Below are 16,651 nucleotides of genomic sequence, written 5' to 3'. Positions count from 1 at the left end.
TGACACAATTTATGCGTGTTTTTTCTTTAAATTAAACAAAAAAGAATATCACTTTTAATATAAATAAAATATATCTACAGATTATCATTTCTCTTATAAAATATCTTGAGGTATCAAAAAAAGGCTTGAGGAAGAGAAGTGACCGTTAATGAATATCTTTGCCCTTCCCTCACTAACAATGCTGGCCCTATAAAAATTTTAAAAGGTGACGAAAATCAGAAAAACTCAAGACGAATTTTTTTTTTTTTAATGAATTCTCACACACACACGTCTGTGACAAAACGATTAACTAGTAAACCGACTAAAAAAATCACGCGGGTATGATGGTTAGTTTAAACTATCAACAAAACAAAAGACGGAAAAAAAAGAATCAAAAAATCAAAAAAAAAAAAGCAAGAAAACATAACACGAAACAAACACGATGAAAATCGCATCGCAAGCACAAACACGACACAGAATAAACAAGTTTCAACACTGAAAATTAACACTATATGCTAAACCATGCCACAATAATTTCTTCCCGGAATAATTTAAATATAGGAAATTAACGAATCACTTTTGTAGCAACTCGAATATATAAGTACAGTGGTAACTGGTTTAGCGAAATTCAAAAACTTCATTTGTTTAGCGATATTTTAAAAGCAACAAAATTAACACGGATACGAGTGTAATGTATTGCTTATTTAACGCTTACACAGAATTAAGCCTGACAAAAGAAAAAAATGTTATGATTCGTTAATTTCCTATAATTATACTAAAAAATTTCGAAAGTTAAAGAACAAAAAAAAAATAATAAAAACTCGACAAGGAAAAAATATAAAGTTTGTTGCTATTAACCGCAATATCAAAATGGAACAAAAAATTTATCAAACAATTCGTTATTAAATTAACGTTTGAAGGTGTAGGGTTTGAGTTGGATGGCTTGGCGCAAAAGTTTTATGCTGTGAACATGGACTTTATGTAGTCCAAAATGGTTTATATTCTCTCTTTTGAAACAAGCTGATCCAGAACGTTAATACCTCGACCACATGTTACCAAAGACTTACAACATTTAAGGGAAGCTAGAAACTAGTTCATGGTAAAAAATTTTTGGAATTGGTGTGTCACTTGTGTTTACGTAAGCTTTACGCGTTTCTCTGGAGGTTGAGAAACAGTCGATGAATTTTCGTCAAAAAACCCGTGAAAATCGTTCTCTTTGTCCAGCAACTCCGTGAAGTAATCGAGGATTCGCTTCTGTTTGGGATTCTTAAAATTAAAACACAAAAAATAAATCTAACCAAATTAGTTCTGGCAGCAGCAAATTAAGACGAAATTTTAATACAAATACAGTCTAAGCAAGATTAGATGAGATTGTCATGTAAACACAGCCTAAGAAAGATAAGACGAAATTGTAATGTAAATACAGCCTAATCAAGATTATACATACAAAGATTATACATACAGTGAAAGAAGACGCAACACCATCTAATCCTTTCTTCTTCCCAATACCAAGACAAGTCAACACTGCTAGTTTGCTTTTCACCTTCTCCCTAAATCAGAAGCAGGTTTCTCTAACGACGCGGTTTAACATATAAATCAAAAGAATATTTCTAGAGGGTGGGGTTGCAGTTAGTTCCAAGTAAAAATACACGCAGTCTACATCTCTCGAAAGATTTGAAAGGATCTGGTAATAAAATCAGCCGTATTTTATGTGTCTAAACGACTGCATGCAGCTACATTTCGCGGGAAAAAAACTTCGCGATTCTCGCAAAAAATATAAAATTTACAAATTCGCGAAATTAAATTATCGTAACAAATTTGATTTTTTTGTAATACGCGTACGAAAAAATCATTTTTTGATGTTTAATTCCAATGGGAAAAGCACCCCCTTTCTTTACTGTCATTCACACTTGATTATAATGGGAAATTCCTAAAATTACTTTACTTAAAATTTTGACTTCTCCGAGATCACAAAAACAAATTCCAGGTAAAATCTTTTTTTTTTAGCAATTCGCGAAAAATACTTTTTTTTCGCGAGACTTTTTTTTTTTGATTTTTTCCCTTAGCATAAAAGAAATAGGATCCAAATATCATACCATATGTAGTCATCAGCAGTTTCCTTCGCAATCAGGTAGATAGCAGTAACACAGTTGGTTTGACCAATCCTGTGTGCTCTATCTTCAGCTTGTATCAAATGCTAACATAACAACAGAAACAAATGGTTAATAGGAAAAACCAAAATGAATGGAACAACATATTAAATTCTGATCACGTAGTAAAATTTTCTTACCCCTGGATTCCAATACAATTCGGCAAAAATTATAATACTTGAGCCAGTAAGCGTGATACCTACATTTAACATAAAAATTTTAAAACTAATGATATGCAAAGAAATACACATAACCCCAAGATACGGTTATTTACTACAGACCCAAACAGAAATTATGTTTTACGGCGGCTTTGAAAAAATGCTAAGATTCGAAACTACGCTATACTTTAGTTAAATCCAAAAAGCTTAAAACACTACAACAACACAACGGGAAAAAGTGATTACACCAAAAGTGACCGTTAATTAACGGATACAAATTGATTGGACCAAAAATAACCGCTAATTAATAAACTAAACGTGATTGGACCAAAAGTGACAGCTAATTAATGAACATAAAGCGATTGGACCAAAAGTGACAGCTAATTAATGGACAAAATGAATTGCACCAAAGGTGTCCGCTAAATAAAGAGTCAACTATAGGGCATTAAACTCCAAATGAATGACAATGAAGGAGAATGCTGGACTGACAAATAGTTTGCTGATGTGAATCAATGCATGTATTTGAAAGTTCGTAGAAGACACAGTCAAGACCAAGAACCAAGTACGTTTAATGAGTATTCCTAACACACCTTGACCAGCGGCTGTGATTGATAAGATGGCTACCAAGCAAGACTGATCGTTATTAAAGAAATCGATCATTCTTTGGCGCGTTCTACTGTGTGTTGTACCATCTATACGTACTGATGTGATATTCTAAAATGACGAACAATGACATAAAACAGAACCAGTCCGTATATGCCGAAGAAGAGTTTTTTCGTGGAGTTGGAGAATTTAAAAACACCATGACATATTCAATTTACGTGCATGTTTTTGTAAGCATATTAATTTTTGAAAAAAGCTTGATTATACTTGACAAATCTTCACTTTTAGGTCCAAAATACGTTCATTGTATACTCATGTCAAAAATATATACTAGTCATTATAGCTTGTGGTAAAATCAACAATAAAGTCAATAAAATAAAAGGCTTTTTTAAAAATTTTTACGTCCCTCTCCTGTAGTGAGTGGCTCACATTTTAAAAAACATATAACTTTCAAATCATGCAGAAAAGCGCATTATTATATACCCAGCTATGCTGACTTCTTTTAATAAATTTGAACCTACACTTAAGCATATATCCTTATCTTTTTTATATTTTTCTTATATAGCCTTTTCAGTTTCTATAGAAACTGTTATGAATAAGGGTCCTGCGAAGGGGGTGTATTTAAAGCTTCCATTTTAGCTACGGAAGGCGTGCAAGCACAACAACCGATCAACTAGACAACCACCCAAGATATCAATCCTATTCTCATGCTAAAAGTTAAGCAGAAAAGGATATAGTCTCTGGCATGACATTCCGCACTGAAGGCGAGCGCTCTACCACAAGGCCACCAGTCGGTAAACATCTGGTCGTGTAATATCAACAAAAGAACCAAACCTTTTTCTTGAGCATTTGTTCAATAGCATCCAACATGATCTGATGGTGAGCGAATACGATTAATTTTTGTTGAAATTCTAGTTTGTCCGATAGGAATTCACTGCACAAAATAATAACACTGTGTCACAAGATTAATACACATAAAAATCTATATGAAACGGAAACCAAGCGTTACAATTTTCAACCAATAAAAGAAAAGAAAATTTATTTCCCATTGTTGACGCATAGATTTCGGATTCATATAGAGATACATTTTTACAGGTAATCGAGACCCAACGCGAAAATGTCTGAAAAGCCCACGTGAAAGTTTAAAGCTGAAAGCTAGATGTGTTTCTATATTTTGAACAAATTCGGCCGAGAACAGGTTTAGTGTCAATAATTGAAAAGTTACCATTATCTTTATTCATATTTTAACTGAATTAATTTTTTGAGCCAACAAGTTTTTGTTCATAAAACAAATTTGGTCTGTGTGAATCAGTTTTAAGTATATAAAATAAACACAATTTCAATGTACAATGATATTTGAAATACTTCTTGCACTAGCTGTCTTCATTATTTTTAAAGCTTTACTTGGAAGCTTTTTTATATAAATGCAACTTTTTTCCAAAATGTCAGCTTTAAGTATGATAACTTACCATATTTGAACTAATAAAAACAGTATTAGATATATTCTGATGTCACTCACTCATGTCTCAAATTCTTTTTCTTGTTCCCTGTGTCAATTTTGGTCACAAAACAAAAAAACAAGCCTACCCAATCAGAAACAGATAATGCCCCGGGCACAAGTTTGTGCTATGGCAACGAGGTAAATAATTCAAAGTGAAGCAAAAAATTGATCTGGTAATGACTGCAGAATCATGTTTTAACAAAAAATCTTAAGTGTGATTTAAGAAATGATTTACGAAAAACAACCAGGCAACAAAATACGTTTCACATACCAAACACCTTTGATCTTCACAGCAGCTGTTGCTTGGTAATATGTTCGTACTGCACTTTCCTGGTCACCATTCTAAACACAGACAGAATTTACTAATATGCTTTAACGTAGTCAAAACTTGGACAAAAAGATGGGCTTATTATTAACATTATTTTTCCCTGACAGACATTGTTTCGGGATACATGAAACACCTATTACTAATATGGAGAATACTTGTATTTCCTAAACTGAGAAATAAAAGTATATATTTTCTAAAAGGCAGATAAATTTGTTATCGAATTATGATAGTTTTGTCATAAAGCGATAAACTGGGAAAACATAAAAAATTAATGAACACATTTTTTCGAGTTCCCGTTTCTCGAGTGTAAAAGGTATACAGGTATTTAAAGCTTATCGCATAAAAATCACAATATTCAAATTACTTTACTGGAGTACTAAAACGGTGGCTCGGATTTGCTTTTTAAGTCTGGTTCCGAGTTTTATCGAAAAGTTGCTCTTCGTGCTAGTCTGTTGTCCTTCTTTACCTCCGCACTGCGATAATATCTAAACAATGCGTATTTACGAAAAAAACTGACGTTGAGCTTGTCCAGAAAATTACTATTTCAGTTTTGTCTCAATATTCATTAATCCTTGTACCTTTTCTTCTGAAACAGAGGTATATCTAGCAGAAATTGTTTTCGAGATATAAACTCTGCGAGCAAATTAAATCTTCTAAGAGATAACTAAGAAAAAAATATTTGTCGTTTTATATTTATATATACTATTTATATATTTTTTTATATATCATCGAGCATGTCATTATGGTATTTTTAAAGGTTTATTTGAGATTGGAGGTCACAACATGCACGAATATTATCAGAAGTATCTTTTTTATTCAAAAAATCAACAACTTTGTGTGGTAGACAGCTACCACATAAAGTGGTATTTTCAAAAAAAACATGCTTAAAACCTTTCAGCACCTTATTTAGGAGAATAGCTTCAGCCTTCAGCAAATCTTTTGTTTTCTGGATCAATGTGGGATCCAGGAACACCTAACAGAAAGAAATAAAAGTTGCTTAGTAAAGAAATATGGAAAGAGATACCAAAGGTATGCCTGTCTGTGATAAAAAAACACTGATTTTTCTGGGTCATACTGACGGAAGCCAGTTAGTGTTGTCTTCTAAGGGTATATCACATGATTCTGAAATTTTAGGTGGCAACAATTTGTATATAAGTTTTCATATTCATCAAGTGTCAATTAAAATGCCAACTGTTCAATTATGCTTCAACACAATCAGATTTACTATGATGTTAGTGTACTGAAAGGGCGCTTGGTAACACTTGGTTATTTAGTAGGGCCTTAAAAAGGAAATCTAGAACTTCCTGCTTAAAAACAGAAGTAACTTACTATGCTCCTGCTTTTTGGTGGTAAATCTTGCAAAACATCTTCCTTTACTCGTCTGAAAAATTAGAGTAATGAGAATTAACTGCGACGTTTTTTTCCCTTACAATGCAATTGGTACTGGGGATAGACATTAGACACATTTGGAATTTTTTAATACACTAGTTGTTCCTATAAAAATACGAAGGTGTAAAAAGTACAAGTTTGCATGGTCATGGATAATAATACAGGCGTATCGGCTTACCGGATCATCATTGTACATTTTAAAACACTATTTAATTCCTCGTAGTTAGAGCATCCAGAATCATCCCAACCAAATCTACCCTAATTTATAAAATACAATGGATGTACAAAAAGTACAGTCCTGGAACTTCTCTAAACAATCTTATGCAAATTTTCAGAAATAATAGAGAATAATTTAACATTGCATTTCCTACACACAAAGAACGAATTAACTTTTCTGCACAATACTTAATTTGAAAGGTTACGCCTTCTTTCTTAGGAATTCTTAAGAAACCACATAGAAAGCTGTTCATACCAAAATCATGAAATAATTAAGAAACCGAGGCTGCTAGGTTTCTTATGAAACAAAATAAACGTGCAAGGAGATGAAGGAACACCAACCTGTTTGGCATCACAATATCGTTGACTAAACTTGATATAGTTGGGAAACAGAAACTTATACAGTGCCGCTATTTGAGTGTACAATTCTTTTGGTCTTGATAAAGCTGGTGTACCAGACAATAATATAGCTCGTTTTGACTTCTACAAACACAAGACATGATAATATTTTACATTTTATCACCCCTTCCACCCCAATTCAGTATTGACTAGGCGCATAACAATTTTTCGACTCAAATCTGCATAAAGAACATACGACATAGGAAAGAGGGAAACAAAGATAATCTTTGGCATTTTCTACTAATTATGTCCATGGTTGTACTCCCGTAGAGAATTCACGGGATGGCAAAATACACAGAAATTTAGCCCTCATTATTTTCATTTAGCATCTCTGCCACATACAAACAGTAAGTATTATAAAACAGATTTAAATATATGGTGGCTAAAAAATACTTACAAAACATTGTAATTCAGTAAAACGTGTTTTCAGAAATCCTAGAAAATTTCAAATTATTTTAATATGCAATAATACCTGTATAATTGGAACGATATTTTTAGTTCGAATTGCATTCCTATTTTTTAACAAATGTGATTCATCCTAAAAAAAAACATAACGTAAGATTTGAATTAGCAAAAAACTACCAGCAATAGGAGAAAATCAATACTGTTCCAGGAAAACATCTACTGTATTCTTAATTTATTTCTACAATCTTTATTAGTTTTCACACACTGGATTGCACATTCTATTTTCCTAATTTCTATGCTTTTTTCAAGTTTTGGGAGTGTTTTTTCTCTGAAATACAACTTCGGAATTCAATCAAATTAACAGACAGCAAAATAATAACACAGTAGCTGGACATTTGTAATGAATGACATTGTTACTGTTGCAGTAAACCATTGGAATAGCTAAATGCTATAGCAAAATATTAGGTAAATATTTTTAATTTAATTACCACAGCTTTAAGAAAATTACTATGATATAGTCAAACAATTTAAAAGCTGCTTGATTACGTTCTCTATGAAGTTTCAAAAATAGGTTCTAAAAATGCTCCTGTTTAATAGGAGACAATTTTCAACTTCCTTTTTGGATGTACAACTAGAAATGTTTTCTTAAATGTAGATAACTTTGACACCATTATAAAATGCTCTTTGAAAAACAATTTACAGTTCTTGATTGTACAAGAAAGATTAATCTTTTTTGCAACTTCATGCACAGGCTCACGAATATCATCAAGTGAAAAAGTAATTATTACAACAACACACATTTGGTGGTTTTTAATCATTGCATCAGCAGAATAACGAAAGCACCATAATACCCAAAATATGCTTGTGCTTAAATATACAGTAGTATTCTTGCCTGTCAATGCATCCAGTCTAGAAACAGAGTTTTAAGCACATATTTCTTTCAAGAATTGTAAAAGTCTTGCAGCTTTTTGTTTAAAATATTTCAATACAAATTAAGCATGTTTTTTTCTAAATTTTGAACACGAAATCAAACGTGGGTTATAAACACAGAAAAAACCACCAACAATGACAAACATACCGCTATGATTACTTTGAATCTTTTTGACGCTATAACATCTGCTAATTTTGATGCCATATCATAACTGATAATGTTTACATCCCCAATAGTTGGATTATCTTTACCTGTGAACACAATATTCACACCATCTTCTGTTAAGGAGGGAATGAATGAAAGGAAATGCTACAAGAAGAAATTGAATCACAATTATTTTGTCTACACCACCCCATATTAACTGCGAAGTTTTCGACTTTAAAAAAACTAGGCTTTGATCTTGTAAGCAACTGATTTGTTCATTAAAAAATACAAGAAATCTTACTTTTTATCACAAAATATGACAAGTTGCAGAAGCTGCATAAACTATCTTGCTATTAAAAAGGACCAACTACAATACATTCACAATAGTGACACACCCAATTCCGTTGTTTAATTTACATTTGAGAAAATCAGAGTAATGTATGCTACTTGACCAGTGACAACAAACCATACTAGGTTAGCCTGTTAAATGACTCTGGTCAGTTTCTGAAGAACATTTCGGACCCAATAAAGACTTCTAAATGTAGTTATTAAGGTTTGTACACATGTTAGGATACTGTAATGGTTCAGACACATACTCAGTATATTAATTATTTTTCAAAAGTTTTTTTTTTGTTAAAAAAAGTATTTATTGGGTCACTTTAATTATGTACGTCCATAAATCCATATAAATTAATAATTCCATTATTTTGGTAGCACCTTGGTTAAAATATATAATATCAGGTTTAACTTGATTCTGAATGCTTTTGATGGAAATAACTGACATCTCTAGCATGAGTAACTAGGAACCACCTAACACCAAAATTGGACCAATTTCCTAAAGTTGGGTCATCTCACCCTTTTTAGAATTGATGGGTTGTTGACGGCATCACAAAACCTTTAAATCCCAATACCTCCTTAACCATTCTTCAAAAGCACAAATCATCTCATCATTATTAAGGCCAAATAACTTGCATATAGGGTGGTGACGTCACTTATTTTTCACTGCGCAGTTTACTAGGGACGACCTGAGACGAAATTTTTCAAATTCCCCAAAGCTATGGCAATTGATTCAATTTGGAACCAACAGGTTAAATTGAAAACCTTTAAATCTCAATACCTCTTTAATTGTTAAACAAATGCACATGATTTCACACATTTTCTTGATCAGCACTTCAAATTCTACACAGTATAGGGAAAAGCTGAAGAATTTTCTAAAATTTTTGTTTTGTTTGATGGGTCATCGCTGACGTCAGCAAAATTTAAATGACAGATCTTTGGCACTTCTGTTCATGTGATTTTTTTTTTTCACATTATCAGCTACTCCATTAAAATATTACAATTACTGTATCTGTAATTGGAAAAGTGGACATATGTTTAGCAATTAAGAATGGATTGACATTAATAACACATTTAAAATTAACGAAACCAAGTTTGAGGTCAAATAACATGGAAAGAATTGACTTTATTTCCTGTGTTAACAGGGATCACCTAAGACTAAAATTACAGGCCTCACCAGGAATTGCGTGTAATGGTACAAGCACACGCCCACGCATGCCATTTTTGGCGTGCGATAATTCGCACTCCAAGAACATCCATGAAATACCCATAAAAACTAAAAATAAGTTTTATAAATCAAGTATATTTCTGCTAAACAATTCTAGCTAATAGTTCAATTCCTTGTTAATAAATAAAATTAGTCTGGACCAATCCATTGATCCAAACATTTTCCAACATGTGCACCACATCTACCATATTGATTTTTTGACAAATATCTAGGACTATGTAATTAAAAGACAACAAACCTACTTTCACTTTTTGCGTCACGTCGGAAAAAAAACTTTCTAAATTTTGATGTCTTAAAGAATACATAGAAAAATAAAATTAAATAATTTTTAGCAATAGTTTTAAGATTATATTATACTTAATATAAACATAGCTAGCAATTAGCGAGAAATTGTTTTATATTAAAAAAGAACTAAAATTACTCACATGAGTAGTAAAATAAAATCTAAAAAGTTATGCATTAGACGCTTTATATCACAATACCTTACGACTGGTAGTAATAAAAATTTTGTTTTTGTATTTACGTATTTTGAAAAGTAAAACAACTTACATGTGTTTAGAAAGAATATTTTAAATCGGATATTATTTTGGTTATCAGAGACAAGGAAGATTTCTGGGAAATGTGGCACTACAGATGCAATATTTTTACTCAGACAGCTTCAGGAAAAGTATTTAGGAAAGAGAAAGAATCTCTATTTTGCCTTTGTAAATTTAGAGAAAGCTTTTGATAGAGTGCCATGTAAAGTTATTTGGTGGGCTATGGGAAAATTAGGTGTGGATGAGTGGCTTACGATGGTACAGTCTACGTACAGCAATGCTAGGAGTCGTGTCAGGATTAAGGATTCACTTAGTGATGAATTTAGTGTAAATGTTGGTGTACATCAGGGTTCTGTACTTAGTCCTTTGTTGTTTGTTCTAGTCTTAGAAGCGCTGTCGATGAAGTTCAGAACAGGTTGTCCATGGGAGTTATTGTAAGCAGATGATTTGGTTCTCATAGCAGAGTCGATGAAAGAATTAGTTGTAAAGTTTGAGAAGTGGAAGAAAGGACTAGAAGAGAAAGGGCTAAGGGTGAACACAGCAAAGTCTAAGGTCATGATTAGTAGCATTGCAGCCAAGTGTGGACTTGTAGTTGGAAAGTGGCCTTGTGGAGTTTGCAGGAAAGGGGTTGGTAGTAACTCAATTTTTTGTCAGACTTGCAAGCATTGGGTACATAAGAAGTGCAGTAGTATTGGTGGAAGGTTAAGAGCTGACATTCAGTTTGTATGCAAACGTTGCTGAGGTGAGATTATAGAGAATAAAGTATTTCCAGCTTTAATGATGTACAACAGTGGCTCGTTAGAGATAGTTGAGAACTTCTGTTAATTACGGGATATGTTGGACAGTGAAGGACGTGTTGGAAGAAGTGTTACTTGCAGGATAGGTTCTGCTTAGAAAAAGTTCAGAGAGTTACTTCCTTTGTTGACTAACAGAGTCTTGTCAATTGAGGTACAAGGTAGGTTGTATGAGGCCTGTGTAAGAAGTGTATGTTGTACGGTAGTGAGACATGGGCAGCGAAGCAGGAAGATCTTGACCGTTTAGAAAGGAATGATATGAGAATGGTTAGGTGGATGTGTAACGCCAGTCTGAGAGACAGAAAGAGTTCAGATGAGCTAAGAAGCAGGCTAAGTATCCTTAGAATTAAAGATCTTATCCAAATAAGAAGATTGAATTGGCTGGCTAAAATAAAGATCACCTAAGTATTCTATGAAACTTTTGTTTGCATTCTTTACTAGCTGGAAATAATCATGTGATCAAATGAAGCAATTTTATTGGCTTGGAATTTCAGCTATTGTAAGCTAATTTCAATTTACCATCACAGGTTTTAAGACCACAGGGAATATAATTGCTTTGTTATAAATTATCACAGGCAATTAAACTGGTATTGCTGTTGTCTATTTTGTTTAAAACGTTTTATTTGGATTTTTTTTAATGAAATTAACAACAAACCGTTTTGTGATAAACACAACATTGTTTAAAGTGGATTTTTCCACTTATAATAACTAGTCTGTTATAGTGATACGCTAACTGTATCTGTGTGTCTGCGACCAACAAAGTGGATATGTTCATTCTTCTTAAAAGTCGCTGATAAATGTATGCCTCAAATAATAATCCAAAATTAAACATTATGATGTCAATATCATAAATCCAACTGTTCATTAAAAGACCTTTAAACCCCAATATCTTTTTGACTATTCAACAAAAGAACATGATCCTATACATTTTCTTGAGCAACATTTCAAGCTCTATACAAAGGAGGCATGTAAGTAAACAAATTTCTTAAAAAATATTTGTATACTGCTGCTGATACCATTAGAATTATTCAAATGATGGATCTTCTTCTGACCAAATGAAATTTTCCACTTACTTATTAGCTAGTACAGATAATACATAGCTTACCGAAAAAACTTGTTATGCAAATGTAATAAGAAATAATAAAAGTGAGTTAAAATACATAAAACAAAAAACAACACTTTACTTGTTGCCATGACATTTTTACTGATGATGGACATAAAACTAGTACGGGCCATTCGTTTTTATAATACGAAGCTAAGGCGATTGCTTGAACTGTTTTTCCCAGTCCCATATCGTCAGCAATTAAAACTCTGCCATTTTTTTCAACACTAAATCTGAAAACAAATAATTATATAAGCATTGTACTCCAGGTTTATGTATCAACTTGAGGTAAACACAAAATTAGCACAAAGTCTTGTCACATTAAATAATAGGGACGTGAAATCTTGAATTATTTGATGGATGGTTTTGCCTACAGGTATAATAATAATATTGAGTTTTTTGATCAACTACTAACAGAAATGTTCTACCTATTGCATTCCTGCTTACGTGTTCCCTTGTTAGTGTGAGGGTCTGGTATTAAGCAAGATGTGAAAGCATGGCATAGCATATATTACAAGACAAACAGATGGAAAAATTAATTCTTACAGGACACCTTTCCTCTGAAATGGATATAACGTTTCAAGTATGTCTGGTTCAATGGCACCTATATCTGTTCTGATGCAAACTTTACTCTCTCGATGATTTTTCTGTAGTATCAATACAACACTTGATGGAATGTGATCAATAGAAACATTTAAATTATGTTTGAAAAGATCCACTAAACAATAAACATGCAAAAGTAGCAATCATTCCTCAAGCAGCAGTCTGGGAAATAGTGAAAAAGGGTAAATATTTTCAAAATACTTTTTATCCAATAAACAAAGATCACATATACCTGCCGCGTTGTAGTCCTGAATGTGCAACAACCAAAATTTAGTAGCAGGGTCTAAAAATGTGTTGTCATTATAATTTATATTTTTTCAAGCATTACATCCATAAATCTATGATAGTGGGATTATTCACAAATCTTGATTTTTATCAATAGCTGGGAAGAAAAAAAAAACAAGGATTAAAAAAAGAATAAGTTCATAGATATTTGTTTCCCTTTTCTTAGTGAAATGAACAAAATCATGACATACTGTGACACACATACTATATAGAATATAGAATAAAGAACAAAAGTGTAAAAAAATTACTAGCATGTAGTTCTGGGGGAAAAATGTGAGGACTTTTAAATTTTAGCTCAGGTTAAAGAGAAATAAGACATGAAGGGTTACAACTAGACCTAAGTACCAAGGATAAAAATTGCATCCTAATATGCAACAAAATTCTGAAAACCAAACCCTTATTCAGGTCATTATCTGGTGGCATTAAACAACCCTCAGAACCACGGTTAGAATGTATGTATGTACGCAAAGCACAGCTAATAAACACTAAACAAAATATAAAAAAGAACAACAAAAAAATGAAAAGAATTACCATATTGTTTTCGATCCAATTTACTAACACACTGTTTTATAGCATCTTTAAATTTCATTTCATGCTCCACTTGGAACCACGTAACATTTTTAACAGACAATTTGATCTTAATCTCCTGTTTTGGTGGAGAGTGGTATCCAGCAGGGTACTGACTGCCTTGTTCTGTCTGTGGAGAACTCTGAAGACTCTTTCGTTGCTGCAGCTTCTTTATTGCTTTCTGTTTGTTAGATTCTGCCCTTTGTTGTTCATTGACGGATACTCTTGCAGATGTTGTCTGTAAAGATGGAGAGTTATTGACAAATTGTGTTGATGTTTTAACTATCTTATTATCCTCAGCCTTTTGTTTTTCATTTTGCAGAAACTGCGTTTTTTGTACACTTGTAGTAGAAAACCCTTTCTCTTTTAAAGAGTTTAATGCTTTGAGCCGATTTTCTTCCATTCTTTGTTTTTGTATTATGGTGAGGCTAGTGCCCTGCTCAGGTTTTGAAACTGTAGAAACATTACTGTTACTCTTTGCTACAACATTACTTCCTGAAGATACAAATAAACTTCTTTTTACATTAGGACTTAGGGGTGAAGTGGAATCTTCTATAGACTTATCGATGTTACTTGTCATTTTCTTTCTCATTCGCGGACTAAAACTTGTTATTGGTTTACTGATGGATGTTTCTGATGAAATCGGAGAATGCCAAAAACTGCTTTGTGATGAGTCAACCTCAGTTGATTTCTTTCTGAACTTGGGAGAATAACTAATTGCTCGAGATTGATTTTGTGGTGATTTAGGTGGCGGAGTACTGGGAAATGTATCTGCATTTTCGTGGCCAACATTTGACTCAGAGAAACTTTTAGACTCTGCTGATTTTCTTCTCATTCGTGGACTAAAACTTGTAGCAGGTTTCGCTACAGATGTTTCTAATGAAATAGGAGAATGCCAAAAACTGTTTTGTGATGAGTTCACTTCAGTTGATTGCTTTCTAAATCGGGGAGAATAACTAGTTGTTCGAGATTGATTTTGTGATGAATTAGGTGGTGGAGTACTTGGGAATACAGCTGCACTTCCATGAGCAACATTTGACTCAGAAATACTCTTATGAACTTCTACATTCTGAACATTTTGCCCATTTTTCTTCTTGTTTAACCTTTCAATCGCCCTTTTCCTGTTTTCAGTTGCTCTATCAACTTGACCATGATTAGGTGAAGGTTGTATAGCATTGGGTCTTCTTTGCTGTCCTTCAAAAGGATATGACATCATTGAATCATTACTTTCCTATAATACAATAACAGCAACCACTCTTAGAAAACATGATTTATAATCAAAATACTAACAATACCATTCATGTTGTTATTTTTTGACAAAAAATATAAACAGCAACGAAAAAACAACAAGCAAAAGGGATTTAAAGTAAAAAGTAAAAAAGGTTATGTGTCATGTTTAAAGTAAAACTATAAGAAAAACAACACTTGTTATCATTTACCCCAGTTTTTAAGAATTTTTTGGAAAACAAGTTATTTATTATATACTACTGTTCCCTTTTTTACCAACTGCAAAAACACAAAGTGATATATATATATATACAGCTAAATATACGGAAAGTATGTGGCACAAAGCATACTGTAGATGTGCTAAAGGTTAGGATATTGAGCCACTTGCATGCGCTTCTAATATGGTAATTCATTATTTGAAACTAAAAGGCACAACTGACTCCCCACACAGAGATACTGCATGTCAAACCATGTTTTTGACCATATGAAAAGACAATCAAGCAACAACAATTGAGATTTGATGAAATAAATTGTAGAAAGATTTAATTTTCTGCAGGTAACACAGCGGATACAACAACTAATGCGCTTATTTCCCACTCTTACATTTAACTAAACATAATATATACAGGTAATAGTATCCTACGCAATACACACATTAAATTTGTTAGTGACATAAGATTTTATTTCTATTCCTGTTTTTTCAAAACATCAGCAATTAAAGGATGCATCAAAAGTTTATCTTGATAAACAACTTTTTGGACAGTTATTACTAGTTAAAATGATTAAATACCTTTTACAGGAGTTATTTGTATCTGAAATATCAAAAACAACAATGTTGACTTAAGAACGCAAGAATCGATTAACTTCTTGCATGTCCTTTTCTTACAAACTGCATTGTAATTATTCTACACTTCAAATTGTTTGTGTTTTTGGAAAATGTTTAAAACTAGACAAGAAATAATTATTGTCCCCCCTTTTTTGAAAAGTTTTAAACTTTGTTTAAAATTTCATGGTGAACCATTGGGAGGCCATCCCAGGAGTTAATGTAGAAAGATAAATACATGGAATCACAGTCCTGATATTTACTTGCGCACACATCTAAGTGATTACGTAATGCCCAATGCGCGCAGAAATGGAGGTAAAAATGAAAACAAACCAGGCAGACACGTTACCTTTCTGTGCTCGCAGGAAAAACACAGCACTATGATTGAGTGTATTTGCAAATCTGGGGGTTTCCTTTTAGAGGAATAAATGATCTTGCAAATATTTTACAAATACTATAATAAGTCAATTTATGTGATTATTATTACACACTTACATGCGTTGGAATGGCCAGATGCATATTACTTGATGACCTAAGCTCCCCAAGGAAATTTATCATGTTTAGAAAATGACCATAAAACGCATATTGGGGGCGGTGGTCATTATGGCAGGCTTTTTTTTATTTTTTTATTATTTATGAGATCAATTATAAAGTTTTTTATGAATAGCTAATATAATAAAAAGCAAGGAGGAGGTAAAAACATCTACCTGAGATATGGAACATCTTACACTTTCGTTTTCTGTCACAGGGCACTCGCCATCATGCTTTTTATATGACGTCATTGACCAATAGAAGCCGGAGCACGTGATACAAGTTTTATATTCCAGACCTTGGTACCTATTATAGATGCTGGCACGAACTGCCTTAAGCGTGTGATAAATCCTAAATTTCCTTATTACGTTATCGCCTGTGTTAGTTTTATCTCAATTTACAAATTTATCGAAATT

At 32.7% G+C, this 16,651-nt stretch overlaps 1 protein-coding gene across 3 annotated transcripts; it reads right to left on the bottom strand.

Annotated features, from left to right (window-relative positions):
* Positions 1-16,526, bottom strand: LOC130621143 (SWI/SNF-related matrix-associated actin-dependent regulator of chromatin subfamily A-like protein 1). Of its 3 annotated transcripts, XM_057436454.1 has the most exons (18): positions 16,412-16,526; positions 13,619-14,885; positions 13,035-13,085; positions 12,746-12,917; positions 12,282-12,432; positions 8,207-8,368; positions 7,196-7,261; positions 6,667-6,807; positions 6,287-6,366; positions 6,049-6,100; positions 5,621-5,692; positions 4,663-4,733; positions 3,725-3,824; positions 2,878-3,001; positions 2,270-2,328; positions 2,076-2,176; positions 1,442-1,529; positions 1-1,245 (listed from the first exon to the last, which is right to left on the bottom strand). In XM_057436454.1, the coding sequence occupies exons 1-18, from the start codon at positions 16,484-16,486 to the stop codon at positions 1,114-1,116; spliced, it is 2,964 nt and encodes a 987-aa protein (XP_057292437.1). In that variant the 5' UTR covers positions 16,487-16,526; the 3' UTR covers positions 1-1,113. The 3 variants fall into 3 exon arrangements, 2 of the variants coding, with proteins under 2 accessions (XP_057292437.1, XP_057292438.1); XM_057436455.1 differs by lacking the exon at positions 5,621-5,692; XR_008980801.1 differs by lacking the exons at positions 1-1,245; positions 2,878-3,001 and having other exon boundaries at positions 1,489-1,529.
* Positions 16,527-16,651: the final 125 nt, after the last annotated feature.

The sequence above is a fragment of the Hydractinia symbiolongicarpus genome, chromosome 12 (assembly GCF_029227915.1).
Source record: "Hydractinia symbiolongicarpus strain clone_291-10 chromosome 12, HSymV2.1, whole genome shotgun sequence".
NCBI lineage: Eukaryota > Metazoa > Cnidaria > Hydrozoa > Anthoathecata > Hydractiniidae > Hydractinia > Hydractinia symbiolongicarpus.
This window is presented reverse-complemented; position numbering and strand designations above follow the sequence as displayed.

Bases quoted from the DNA above. Each gene is read 5' to 3' on its own strand.
- LOC130621143 (XM_057436454.1), bottom strand. From the start codon at position 16,486: ATGACGTCATATAAAAAGCATGATGGCGAGTGCCCTGTGACAGAAAAC. The intron at 12,433-12,745 runs GTAAGAATTAAT...ATTTGTTTTCAG, and splicing joins TTTCAGAGGAAAGGTGTCCT to ATTTAGTGTTGAAAAAAATG. The intron at 5,693-6,048 runs GTAAGTTACTTC...TCTTTCTGTTAG, and splicing joins CACCAAAAAGCAGGAGCATA to GTGTTCCTGGATCCCACATT.